We start from the raw sequence: 13,351 nt of genomic DNA on the forward strand, positions 1-13,351 counted from the left end.
TGTCTTCAAAACTGTACAGTAATCAGAAAGAGAGGTTATTTAGAAGACAATTGTTTTCTAGGAATATTTTTGGTAATACTAATAATTGTGTTTTGCATTTTCTTGTATTTTTCGATTAGGGAACGGAGCAACAATTTCCACCATTCGTTCTTCTTGTTTGGTGGGTTGTGCCATAACCCAGGACCATTCAGATTCCCTTGTTCAGGCTGCTGCCATTTCTTGCCTTCAGCAGCTTCACATGTTTGCACCACGACATGTCAACCTATCTAGTCTTGTTCCTAGCCTGTGTGTAAGTATAAAGCTGCTTCGTTTATATATTTATTTATTTAATATTTTCAAAGTTTATTTATTTTGAGAGGGACACAGACAGCACAAGCGGCTGGTGGGGGGAGGGGGTGCGGTTGGCAGAGAGAGAGAGAGAGAGAGAGACAGAGAGAATCCCAAGCAGGCTGTCAGCACCAAGCCAGACGTAGAGCTCGAACTCCCAAACCGTGAGATCATGACCTGAGCCGAAACCAAGAGTCAGATGCTCAACTGAATGAGCCACCCAGGCACCCCTCATTCATGGATTTATTTAGAGAGCCCCAGATTTGTTTCCCAAAAGATTAAACTAGACCCAAAACAAAAAATGGAAGTTTCCTAGATTGTGAATCTTAGAGATTCAGCTTCAGTAGTCATTTTATGACTGTTCGTTTTATTTACTGGTTTCCTTTTTCACCTTTTAAGAAATATTTTGATGAGCTGTTTATGTCTTGATTAAGGATGTATCATATTTTTAGCTTTTCCCATTCAGAATTTTGTCTCCTAAAGTTTGATTGATAACTTCTGAGGGGCAGTTGCTGTCATCACAGTCATTAATCTGTTCACTTAATAAATACTTATTGAGAAACTGCCATATGTCATGTACTATGCAAAGTACTAGAAATACATTTTATAGATGAGACAAGATGAAGTTTCTGTCATATAAAATTTATAGTTTACAAGGGAACATGGCCAATAATAATTATTTACCAATATGACAATTGCTAGAAAGGGCTATAGGAAAACATGTAACAGGGGAGCCTGTCAGAATCCAGGCATTCAGAAAAGATTTCCCTGAAAAAATGATATTCAAGGTGTGATAAATAAGAGTTAGTTTGAGAGAAAGCATGGTATTGGTATAGACAGCATTTATTTTTAGGGAGAGAGAAAAATGTGAAAGGCCCCAAGATGGGAAGGAGTGTGATACATTCAAGAAACTGTTTAGTCAGTGTGGTTAGGCTGAGAGAGAAGGGGTGGATAGGGCCCAGGCACAGGATGAAGCTGGACAGTTAGCCAGGTGAGAGATCATGCAGACTTTCTAGATGTAGTAAAACTTTGGACTTTTTTGGCTTTGAAAATTACAGTGGGGCGCCTGGTGGCTCAGTTGGTTAAGCGTCCAACTTCAGCTCCAGTCATGATCTCATGGTCCATGAGTTCCATAGCCCCATGTCAAGCTCCGTGCTGATAGCTCAGAGCCTGGAGCCTGCTCTGAATTCTGTGTCTCCCTCTCTGTCTGCCACTTCCCCACTCACACTCTGTCCCCGTTTCAAAAATAAGTAAACATTAAAAAAATTTTTTTTTAAAAGAGAAATACGGTGGTCTAGGAGAGAGATGGTAATGACTTGCTCCCTATTAGTAGCAATGAGAATGCAGAAAAATAAATGGATTTGAGTGATGTTTAAGAGAAAGAATCAGTGCAATTCATTGATTAATGGGCTATAAGGAAAAAGGAGAAGGATATAATCCAAGTTCCTGACTTGCGCATAGTAATGTAATTTTCTGAGATTGGTAACACCAGAATAGGAGAAGGTTGGGAAAGGTGGATGTAATGAATTCAGTTTTAGACATTTAGTTAGTTTCATGTGCTAGAGCTCAGAAAAGAGAAGTCTGGTTGGAAAGGTAAATTTGGGAGGCATAAGCATTTAGATGGGCAATAAATACAGAAGTAGATAAGATCACCAGGGAGAGTGCTGCATGAGGAACCCAGCATATAATATTTAGGGAAAGAAAAAGAATCAGGAAAAATATGAAACAATCTGAGTGATTAAAGGAAAAATAGAGTTTGTAGTGTTCACGGAAGCCAAGTGGATTAGAGGAGTGGGCTGCTATAACATATTGTTAAAAGAATGAGAGCTATAATGTGTCCTTTGACTTTTGTCACATGATGGCTTTAGCAAGAGCTCGTCTTACAGAGTGGTACCAATGGAAGCCCAAATACATTGGGCTAATGGTGGGATATGAATAGAAACTTCTTTCCAGAAGTTCACTTTGTAGGAGAGGACTGAGGACAGTAGGTCAAGGGGGAGATGGACTTTTTCTCCTATGGTAGTGAGATGTGAGGGTTTAAATGCTGAGGGGATGGAACCAGTAGGGTGGGAGAGTTTAAGGTGTGGGACGGAGAGTGGAGAGATAATTAATCACCCAAGGTTTCTAATGGGATAAACTTCTCAGGGCACAAGGAAGAGAATCTCTCTCCCGGTACAGCATGAAGAAAGGGGAAGAGGATGAGTGTACATACAGATGAGTTTATGGATTTGGTGGCTTGAAGTTGGGGGGTTATCATCCAATGACTTTTACTTTCACGTAAAAGGGAAGATAAGTTTTATGAACAAAAGAGCAAAGAAGAGGGCCAGAAATTTGACAGGAGTGGGATGTGGGAGATTGAACTAACTGGAGAAATAGGAGTTTCTGTGGTAGGACTAAGGCTTCAGCGGAGAATAGTGACCCTTTTGGCTCCAGTGTGTGATTTGTAATGGTAGCAGTTCACCTTGTAGGATTTTTCTCCAAAACCTGTAATCAACTGAGCGCAGGCACTGAGCAGCCAGATAGATGCTTTGGTACATTCATGGTTGGACTTTGGCCAAGCAGGTTCAGTTAAATGACAGCAGGATGAAAGAAATAAGGATACTAACAAGATAGTGCTGAGATTATGAGCTCTCACTTCAGTAAAGGAGGAAGGAAAAGACAGTATGAGGCTGATATACAAGGAGAAAGAAAGGCGCTACAGATGTAACCATGGGAGGATATTGCTGAGAAAAGGGGAGGAGGTTACCCAGAATGAGGTGAAGGGACTGAAAGGCCAACATATTAGTTGTTAGATCTGATGTGGTATATTTAACGGACGCAATAAGGTTTGCTCTTGTTTCACCATAGACCAGGGGAATGTGAATCCGTCCTAGACCATCCCAGAATCTGAGAGTGCTGCAGGGCAGAAACCAGATGCACATGAAATGCGTACAAAAAACATCCGCAAAGAAAATAGTCGATTAATAGTTCATATCTGATTGCATTCTGCAACAAGATACATGGCATCCTGCCAAAAACCATGGTTTAATGCCCAAGCTCCGAGGGCATTGATGGCATCTCTTGAACAAGGTGACTCTGTTATGTGATACAGCTTAGGTTACTGACAAACGTAGGTTACTGACAAAACACAGACATGTATTCTTTAGGTTGTCTGATTCCTCTCTCCATTTTTTTCTCCTGAAACATAATTATACTATGGCATTGACCTTATGAAATAGAGCACATTTAAGAGGATCTGGTAAAGTTATAACATGAGTTTCTTTATCTCAGTGGAGGTTATCAATAAGCCACAGGCTGTGCAATGAGCCTCCAAACTGATTCCCTTGGCAGAACACCAAGGGTTTTATTACAAGGTGTGTTGGAGCACTTTCCTGAACCTCTTCCAAGAGGCTAAGTAGTGAGATTCCAGGTAGTTGGTTGGAAGGAGGTGGCTTGGCAGGGTAGCGATGAGAAAAGGGGCCATGCAAGGGGTTGTCTTGTTTCCACATTGCCAAAGCCCCTGTGCTGTCTCCATACCAGATCTTTCAACACTGAAAATTAGTCCACACATGGGTTCATCCAAATTAGTGAAATCGGTTCAGATTTTTACAAATTTCGTGTTTATTCCTACTCAATCATTGCCATCAGAAATGGCAATATTATGTGATACCATGTGTAATACCTCACACAAATGAAATGTGATTTATTTTTTCAGCAAATGTATTGAGAGGTGAGTTTCACCATAGTAATCTTTAAGTGATATACAAGTGTTAAAATTTGTATGATGTTAGAACTATTCAAAATGTGTCTTTGAAAGAACAACCACCACTCTGAAGTATTGTTATTTCCCTCTTGGCAAGCAACTGCTTTTCTACCAGGTGACCGCAGTTCCTCATTCTCCCGTCCTGACAGAAGTATTCCACGCATAGGCATTGATGTCATCTGGGATAGTTGTAGGAAATGTCAGTGAGAAAAAGACTTGAACTGAATGCCCAGGTCATCAGTGTCAGAGCAGGGGACGTCCAGTTGTCCAGGATGTATATGCGGTGGGTGCAACAAGAGATAGCAAGATGACGTAAAGTATAAAATAACAGGCATTTTTATAGAAAGGTGGAGGTCTACTGTAGGAGTAAGCAACACAATGTTCCTGAAGTTCGTGAAATATAAGACAAAAAAGTTTCTTTGGAAAACGATTAGGCATAATCTAAACTAGTTTAATATATGCATATGCTATGACCCAGAAACTTCACTCTTTTTTTTATAGGCTTTTTTTTTTTTTACATTTATTTATTTTGAGAGAAAGAGAGTATGTGAGCGGGGAGGGGCAGAGAGAGAGGGAGAGAGAGTATACCAAGCAGACTCTGTGCTGTCTACGCAGAGCCTGATGCGGTCTCAATCTCAGGAACCGTGAGATCATGACCTGAGCTAAAATCAAGAGTAGGACGCTTTGGGGCACCTGCGTGGCTCAGTCAGTTGAGTGTCTGACTTCAGCTCAGGTCATGATCTCACGGTTCTTGAGTTCGAGCCCCATATTGGGCTTGCTGCTGTCAACACAGAGCCTGCTTCAGATCCTCTGTCCCTCTCTCTGCCCCTGCTCCACTCATGCATGCATGCATGCGTGCGCGCTCTCTTGCGCTGTTTCTCTCTCAAAAATAAACATTAAAAAAAAAAAAAGTAGACACTTAACCAACTGAGCCATCCAGGTGCCCCCAGCAACTTCAGTCTTAAGTAAATAGCTGAAAGAAATACATGCATATGTGTGCCAAAATACATGTGCAGGAATGTTCATTGATTGGTTATTCAAAATAGCCAAAACCCAGAAATGACCTATATGTCTACCAGTGAGCAGTGGATAAATAGTGATATAATATTCAACAGAACACTACACAGCAATAAAAACAAACTGAAATATAGTTACTTGGATGAATCTCACAGATAAATTTCTGAGAAGTCGGACATAAGAGCACACTACATAGTTCCATTTATATAATGTTCAAGAGCAGGCTAAATGAAACTATAATGATAGATGTCACTATAGATTGTCATTATCTCTAAGGAGCTAGGGAGGGACATTAGGAAGCCACATATTTTTATCAAATATTTATTCAAACAAATATGTCTTTGTTTTACCTGATTTACAGTGACTGTAAGACACCATCGATTGTAATTTGCATCTCTAATACTAGAGATGTTAAAATGGAAAAAAATATATATGCCTCAGAATCATTAAAATGGAGTATTCAAAGTACTTTGAAAACAAAAGTGTGGGCGCCTGGGTGGCGCAGTCGGTTAAGCGTCCGACTTCAGCCAGGTCACGATCTCGCAGTCCGTGAGTTCGAGCCCCGCGTCGGGCTCTGGGCTGATGGCTCAGAGCCTGGAGCCTGTTTCCCATTCTGTGTCTCCCTCTCTCTCTGCCCCTCCCCCGTTCATGCTCTGTCTCTCTCTGTCCCAAAAATAAATAAACGTTGAAAAAAAAAAAATTAAAAAAAAAAAAACAAAACAAAAGTGTTCTATTTTTTTCTCTTCAGCTCTCCCAATCAACATTTGTTGAATGTATTTTCTTAGCTACAATTCTTTTTTTTTAATATTAAAAAAATTTTTTTACATAAACTCTGTGCCCAATATGGGGCTTGAACTCACGACCCCAAGATAAAGAGTTGCATGGTGTATAGACTGAGCCAGCAAGGCACCCCTCTTAGCTACAATTCTATTTAGTTGCAACTAAATTAAATTTTTATGATGTTCTGTTTATATATATTTAATCATTTGATTTTTACCACAATCATGTAAGGTAGGGTGGGTATTGTCCCCAATGTACACATGAAAAGGCAGAAACTCTGAGAGACTAAGTGACTTGTTCTTCACATCTCATGTGACCATGCTTAAGCTTTCTAATTAGAGGATATTTGAAAGTTCCAAAATGTCTTAATTTTAAGGAAATGGAGTGAATAAAACATTTTATTGTAAGAAATCTGTCAGGTTTTCTCTCCTCAGTTATATATATCTATATGTATGTATATAGATAGATAGATAGATAGATATTTTAAATACTTGGTATATGTTTCACGGGCTATGAATTTTATGCAAATATATCTGGAATTAAAAATGCTATATTGGTAGTATAAAAATATACTATCTAGCATTGTGAAGGGGTGGTGTATTCCATATAATTATTCCCCCTTTCACTATTTCTGGATGAGATTTTTTACTAACATATATTACTTACATTTCTTATCTCCTTGCTTAAGAAGTAGCTCATGGGACCTAATTTAATATTTTCTTGGTGAATCAGCTTTATAGTAATAACTAATCTGTATTGAGTAAGTATGTCAATCATTGTTCTAAGCAAAATACTTGTGTTAACTTATTTTATTTTCACTATATTCCTGCAAAGAATTACTCTCCACATTTTGCATATGGACAAACAAGGCACAGAGAGGTTAAGTAACTAGTCGAAGGTCACACAGAAGTAAATGACAACCAAGATTCAAACCCAGTCTAGCTATCAGAGCACAAGCTCTTAATCATCATGTTATGCTGTGTCTTATACTTCATGTATTGAAGTGTGCTACATTGATTCTTTCAATGTCTTTCAGGATCTTTTGAGATGAAAAACAATTCTTTTCCAAAAGGGCCCATTTTGGAATTTTTTCCAGGTGTAAATATTGGCTTGATTTTTTTTTATTTTAATAAACAACACTTCTTTGCTTTCATTCCTTGCTAACTTTTCATTGACTACATATAATCTTTATGCACTTAACAATTTTTAAATTTTTTTTATGTTTATTTTTGAGACGGAGACACAGCATGAGTGGGGGAGGGGCATAGAGAGAGGGAGACTCAGAATCTGAAACAGGCTCTGGGCTCTGAGCTATCAGCACAGAGCCCAATGCGGGGCTCGAACCCACGAACCATGAGATCATGACCTGAGCCGAAGTCGGATGCTTAACCGACTGAGCTACTCAGGCACCCCTGCAGTTAAAAATTTTGGATGACAACATTTAGTAGGACCGTGTGTAAAATAAGACGTGCAAGAGATCCATCTGGATTTTTATGTAAGTATATTGTATGGTCTTTAGTGACCAGGTCTTGGGACAGTTATTTTGGCCACTAAAATATTCCTTATATGCTTTTTGGTATTATTATTTTTCCAAAAGGCCATTTATTTGGCTATATATTTAACAACTGATATTGTTCAACGAAGAGCCTCTTCCCAAGTAAAGTGTTAATATATATTCATTAGGTAAATGAGATCGCAGTGTTTTTAAAAAAAATTGTCTAATATGTTATGGTTTACAGGTTCACTTATGTAGTTCCCATTTGCTGCTTCGACGCGCAGCCGTGGCTTGTCTCCGGCAGCTCGCCCAAAGAGAAGCTGCGGAAGTCTGTGAATATGCCATGAGCCTAGCCAAAAATGCAGGCGACAAGGAGAGCAGTGGTACTAGTAAGTTACCTTATCGGTCATTATTCTTTTTGTTTAAATACTTAACCATTTCACAGGAGTATTGCTCTTTAAGTAACATTTTTGCTTTCAAGGATTGTCATTCTTCCTGTCCTTATAATAATAATAATAAATAAATAATAATAATATATATAATTAATAATAATATAAATAATAATAATAATAAATAAATAATAATAATAAAATAAAACCATTATCACTTAGAAAACACCTCCAGTGTAGTTTTTAGAAAGATTTTTTTAATGTTTATTTATTTATAATTTTTTTCATGTTTTTATTTATTTTTTAGAGAGAGAGAGAGCAAGTGGGAGAAGGGCAGAGAGAGAGAGAGGGAGACATAGAATCTGAAGCAGGCTCCAGGCTCCGAGCTGTCAGGGCAGAGGCTGATGCAGGGCTCGAACCCATAAGCCGTGAGATCATGACCTGAGCCAAAGTCAGATGCTCAACTGACTGAGCCACCCAGGCACCCCATAAATGTTTATTGATTTTTTTGAGAGAGAGAGAGAGAGAGACAGAGAGAGAGAGAGACAGAGAGAGACAGAGACAGAGACAGCATAAGCAGGGGAGGGGCAGAGAGAGAAGAGAGAGAATCCCAAGCAGGCTCCACGCTCAGCACTGAGCCCGACATGGGGCTTGATCCCACAACTCTGAGATCATGACCGAGCTGAAATCAAGAATCAGATGCTTAACTGACAGAGCCACCCACATGCCCCAAAAAATTCCAGTATGGTTTTCTTGGTAATTTTACACTTTTACCTTTTTTAAGGTTTGGAGCTAAACAGCATTTAATATCAAGATACTTGTGCCATGCCTTGAGGATGATTTAGCTATATATAAAGGATAACTAACTCTAAGGATGTTGCTCAGTATCACTGATAGACTTCTGGAAAGAGCAGTGATCTATTTGGGGGGTACCTGAAAGCTTTGGTCCCTTTTAAAAAGTGATGCAACTTTTCCTCAAGAAGGTAAAGCTAGAGTAACCAATAAAACAAGAAATGTCAGTACATGTTTGGGTAGCAAAAGGTAGATCTTTGCTTTCTTCAATTCTTTCTGTTTTTGGGGGGGTTTTATTTATAACTTGAATTTCATACTTGGTCTTCTGGTCCCTAGGGATTGGTTGCTTGGGAACTTTTTCAGAGCTTAATTGACAGATATTTCCTTATTGTGAGAGAAAAATTTTTACTTACAAGAGCTTTCAAAGGCATAGAAGTTGCTTGGGTACTAAGAAGCAAGATACTAAAATATCTTCAATTTTAGCATAGTGTAGGAGCTCTATTAACAAATATACTGTATTGTAGAAATGTGAAAGAAGCTATACAATAAACATTATTGCTTTTAAGAGAGAAAACATAGAACCAAAAGTAATTACAGAATATTCCTGAATAAGATATAAAATTTTATTTTAATTTTTTTATTTTTATCTTTTTTAAAAATTGAGGAGTTTACTAGAGAAATATGAGAGGCAAAGACACCCCAAGTGACAGAAAGAAAATTCTGAAAATGTCCCTTCAAGCCAAGTGGGGGCCTGGCCTCGACCTCCCCAAAAGGACAAGAAACTGATGGGTTACCAACAACATTCTCTGGTGGCCACCTTGCCAGGGCATAAGTATTCTCAGCCAGCACCACTCCACTCCATCCCCCTCCCCTCCAAAGGTGGAAAGGAGACAAAGACTGTTTATAGAACCAATGCAGAGGCAATGGGAGCTATAAGGAAAGTCTGAGAGAGAGAGAGAGAAAAGGAGGTGGAGGACCTTAACAAAGAGTCCCAGGCGTTTGGCTCTGCACGGCCTCAAATGCATTGACAAACAGTTCTACAAAATGGTTACTTACAAGGTAAAATGCCTAATGTTGTTTCTGAGAGTGCCCCTGGACTTCTTCCCACACACCACATCACACACCAACGTATGTGGCAGGGCCCAAAGCCACGCTTTGGAAAAAAGTAAAACCAGAATAAGCCCTGTTGCTCTTTAAGGAGAGAGGAAGGAGCGGAGGCTGCTGGGGCCTTTCCCAGGTACGCCTCCCAGCAGCAGCATGGCACGGTGCTAGGTCTCACCTTTTGTCACCCGTGCTTCAGTGTACTCTAGTCTCTGTTCAAAGGCTGTCAGTTTCTCGTTTAGTGTTGCAAGTCTTGAACAACAAGATGTATCGAATGAGTTGAGAAAGTCCACAATTTGTTGATGCTGCTGCTGATGACCTCAGTATACTCCCAGTTCGCTCAGTCCTGCTGAACCTCCCACAGTACCGATCCTCTTGACCCACCATGGCTGCCCAAGATACAAAATTTTAAAACGTTTACATTCAGCCACCATCATTGAAGTTGAAAGACAAACTAAGAGGGGGAAATATTTGCAAAATATATTTATTGCTTTATTTATTGAAGTGTGTATATTTATGTTTTAAAATTTTTAATTTTTTAATGTTTATTTATTTTTGAGAGAGAGAAAGAGGCAGAGCATGAGCAGGGGAGGGGAAGAGAGAGGGAGACACAGAACAAGAAGCAGGCTCCAGGCTCCTAGCTGTCAGCATAGAGTCCAACGCAGGGCTCGAACTCACGGACCGCGAGATCATGTCCTGGGCTGAAGCCAGACACTCAACCAACTGAGCCACCCAGGCGCCCCTGTTTTAATATTTTTAAAGCTTAAAAGCTTAGTGTGTTGGGGGTCCTAAGACCACCCCACATTTGATGATGCAGTAGGAGGACTTAGCATATAGTCGTGCTTATGGCTATGGTTTATTACAGCAACTGGATACAAAGCAAAATTTGCAGAGGGAAAAGGTACTTGGGGTGAAGTCTGGAGCAAACCAGGCTCAGGTTTCCAAGCGCCCCTGCCCCATGAAGTCACACAGGAGCTGCTTGACTCCCCAACAATCTGTTTTGACAACACACACGAAATGTCTACCAGGGAATCTTCTCAAGACTCAGTCCCCAAGGTTTTTATTGGGCACTGGTTGACAGGGTATGTCTGCCTAGCATGTTTCAAAAGCCCAGATGTTCAAAAGTCAGGCAGATGTTTGGCATAAACCATACTGTTTGTACAAACAGGTTAAGCATAGTGAGCCACTTTTACCAGGAAATGGTGGGAACCCTCCTGAAACCCAGTTCTCTCAGATGCTAACAGAGGGCTAACCTGAATATCAGGCCTTACTAAGTATTCTCAGGCCTGCTATGTTAACTGTCTTTTGCATCTACAGAAATCATGAGAGCATAAGAAACATGTTTTATCAAAGAACAAGTATCAACATAGGAAATATTTTCAACCTCCAGTGATTAAATAATAATTAAGTTATAAGTCAGTGCAATAATAAGATAGCATTTTTCTTTTATGAAACTGACCAGATTAAAAATAATGATTATAACTAGCGTTGGGAGAGGTATGAATAGAAGACAAATGTCTTACACTGCAGATAGGAAGAAATGTAAAGTCATACAAATTTTTTGGATTTGTCAGTATTTTTTGTCAGCTTACCCTTTGACCTAGCAATTCCCCTTTTAGGAATTCATCCTCAATGAATTAATCAATGTTCTCTTAATTCAGTGGTTTGCTATGTAGCTATGGAAATTCATGTTATAGAAGTATAATTCCTGATATGGGAACATATTACCTGCTGCTAAGTGAAAATTAAGCTTCTGTGTCTAATTTCTCACTAATGTTCTCTTTCCTTGGAACCTTTTCTTTTGACTTTTCCTACTGTCTGAATTCCTTTCATTGTGGCTGTTTTCTGCAGACACCCCTCATTTGTCTTTGGAGTGAGTCAACTAAAAGAGTCACTTTTCAGTTTCCATCCATCTGTCTCACTCTCTTCAAGGTTCAGAGGACTTTAGACTTCGGAGCTCACAGTATTCATTATTATTATTTTTTTTAATGTTTATTTATTCTTGAGATAGAGACAGAGCATGAGCAGGGGAGGGGCAGAGAGAGAGACACACACACAATCCCAAGCAGGCTCCAGGCTCCGAGCTGTGAGCACAGAGCCTGACGCAGGGCTTGAACTCACAGACCATGGCATCATGACCTGAGCCAAAGTCGGATGCTTAACCGACTGAACCACCTGGGTACCCCCACGGTGTTCATTCTTAAGGCTACCTGTTGTACAAGTTTTGCTGTTTATAAGAACAAAAAGATTTTCAGATAAAGCAAGACATTTACTATCTTATAATAATATTGCTTTTTTAGTTGAAGTGTAAGTAACATACAATGTTATGTTAGTTTCAGGGATACAACATAGAGATCCACAATTCTGTACATGATGAAGTGCTCACCATGATAAGTGTAGTCGCCATCTGTCATCATATGACATTATTACAATACTGTTGACTGTATTCCTTGTTTGTACTTTTCATCCCTGTGACTTACTTTATAGCTTGAAGTTTGTGCCTCCTAATCCCCTTCACCTATTTTATCCATCTCGCCATTCAGTATTACTTTTGGATTGTATGTTTCTTGGAAAGGACTATCCCAGTTTTTAAGTGTTCGTGTAGCATATAATCCATTTATGATTTGTGTTCTGGCTTTATAAAGCCAGATTTTTAAAAATCTGAACTATAAGACTGAATGAATTTCAATTTGTTCTTCCAACAAATATAGCAGTAATTATTTTTTAGGCCATTAAATTCAATCTACCTAGAAATATATCTCTTTCCCACACTTTTTCTTTTTTACGTGAAATATATATCTATTTAGCATTCCCTGGAGATTTGTTTAAACTACCTCAGAATAATCAGTCTTAAAGATCAGATTTATTGTCAGATTAAATTCTAAACCTAAGGATATGTATGTAAACTGGAGAACATAAATTGTATGTGTAGCTAGCTTGTTTTGTTGTAATCCTGAATTTACATGTAAGCGTTGGTATTTAACGTAATTGTTACCTCTAGTGTACAACAAAATCCAGTACAAGTTCATTTATAAAATTTGCTTTTCAGATGTCAGTCCTTTTGCACCTGGAGTTAGTTCTCGAAGTGATATCCATTGCCGGCACCAAGGTGTTAATATAACAGAAACTGGTCTTGAAGGGCTTCTTTTTGGAATGCTAGACCGGGAGACAGATAGAAAATTATGTTCTGATATTCACGATACTTTGGGGCATATGCTGTCATCACTGGCTGTAGAAAAACTTTCGCATTGGCTAATGCTTTGTAAAGATGTCCTGGCAGCTTCTAGTGGTATGTATTAAATATATGAAATAGTGAATATTTTCCCTCTCATATACATTTGTATGTGTAAATATATGGATACAGATACATAAAAAGATATATAGATACATAGATTTAAATTTGAGCTTGCATTTAAAAATACTAATACATTTTAATCTATAAATCCCTATATAAATGTTGAAGGTTAAATTACATTACAAAGTAATATGCTTTCTTTGATTTGGGGGAAACAGCTAAATTCAAACTAAATTTTCATGTATGAAAACCCCCAGTTACTCCATAGTTCAACATAGTATGTAAAACTAGTGAAATATGTAAAAGGCTTTTATGTTACCCTTTGCTTGGTTTCTGATTGTTTTTTTTTTTTTTAACTTACCAATTCTACTGTTTTCAAAGGAATGAGAATTTAGTCCTTTTTTATTAACAAT

General features: G+C 38.7%; 1 protein-coding gene across 2 annotated transcripts in view; it reads left to right on the forward strand.

The window, feature by feature from the left end:
- HEATR5B (HEAT repeat containing 5B) overlaps positions 1–13,351 on the forward strand; it is a 99,587-nt gene that overhangs the window by 44,290 nt on the left and 41,946 nt on the right. For both annotated transcript variants that reach the window (XR_006960101.1, XM_047067789.1), the window contains exons 21-23: positions 120–289; positions 7,606–7,750; positions 12,693–12,932. Coding sequence is in view for 1 of the 2 variants with exons in the window: in XM_047067789.1 (XP_046923745.1) it covers positions 120–289; positions 7,606–7,750; positions 12,693–12,932 (555 nt within the window). In the remaining variant the exon portion in view is untranslated. The remainder of the gene's footprint in view (positions 1–119; positions 290–7,605; positions 7,751–12,692; positions 12,933–13,351) is intronic.

Source organism: Lynx rufus, unplaced genomic scaffold, assembly GCF_022079265.1.
Source record: "Lynx rufus isolate CCGP_SWC_20201006 ecotype Redwood Valley unplaced genomic scaffold, mLynRuf1.p SCAF_8, whole genome shotgun sequence".
NCBI lineage: Eukaryota > Metazoa > Chordata > Mammalia > Carnivora > Felidae > Lynx > Lynx rufus.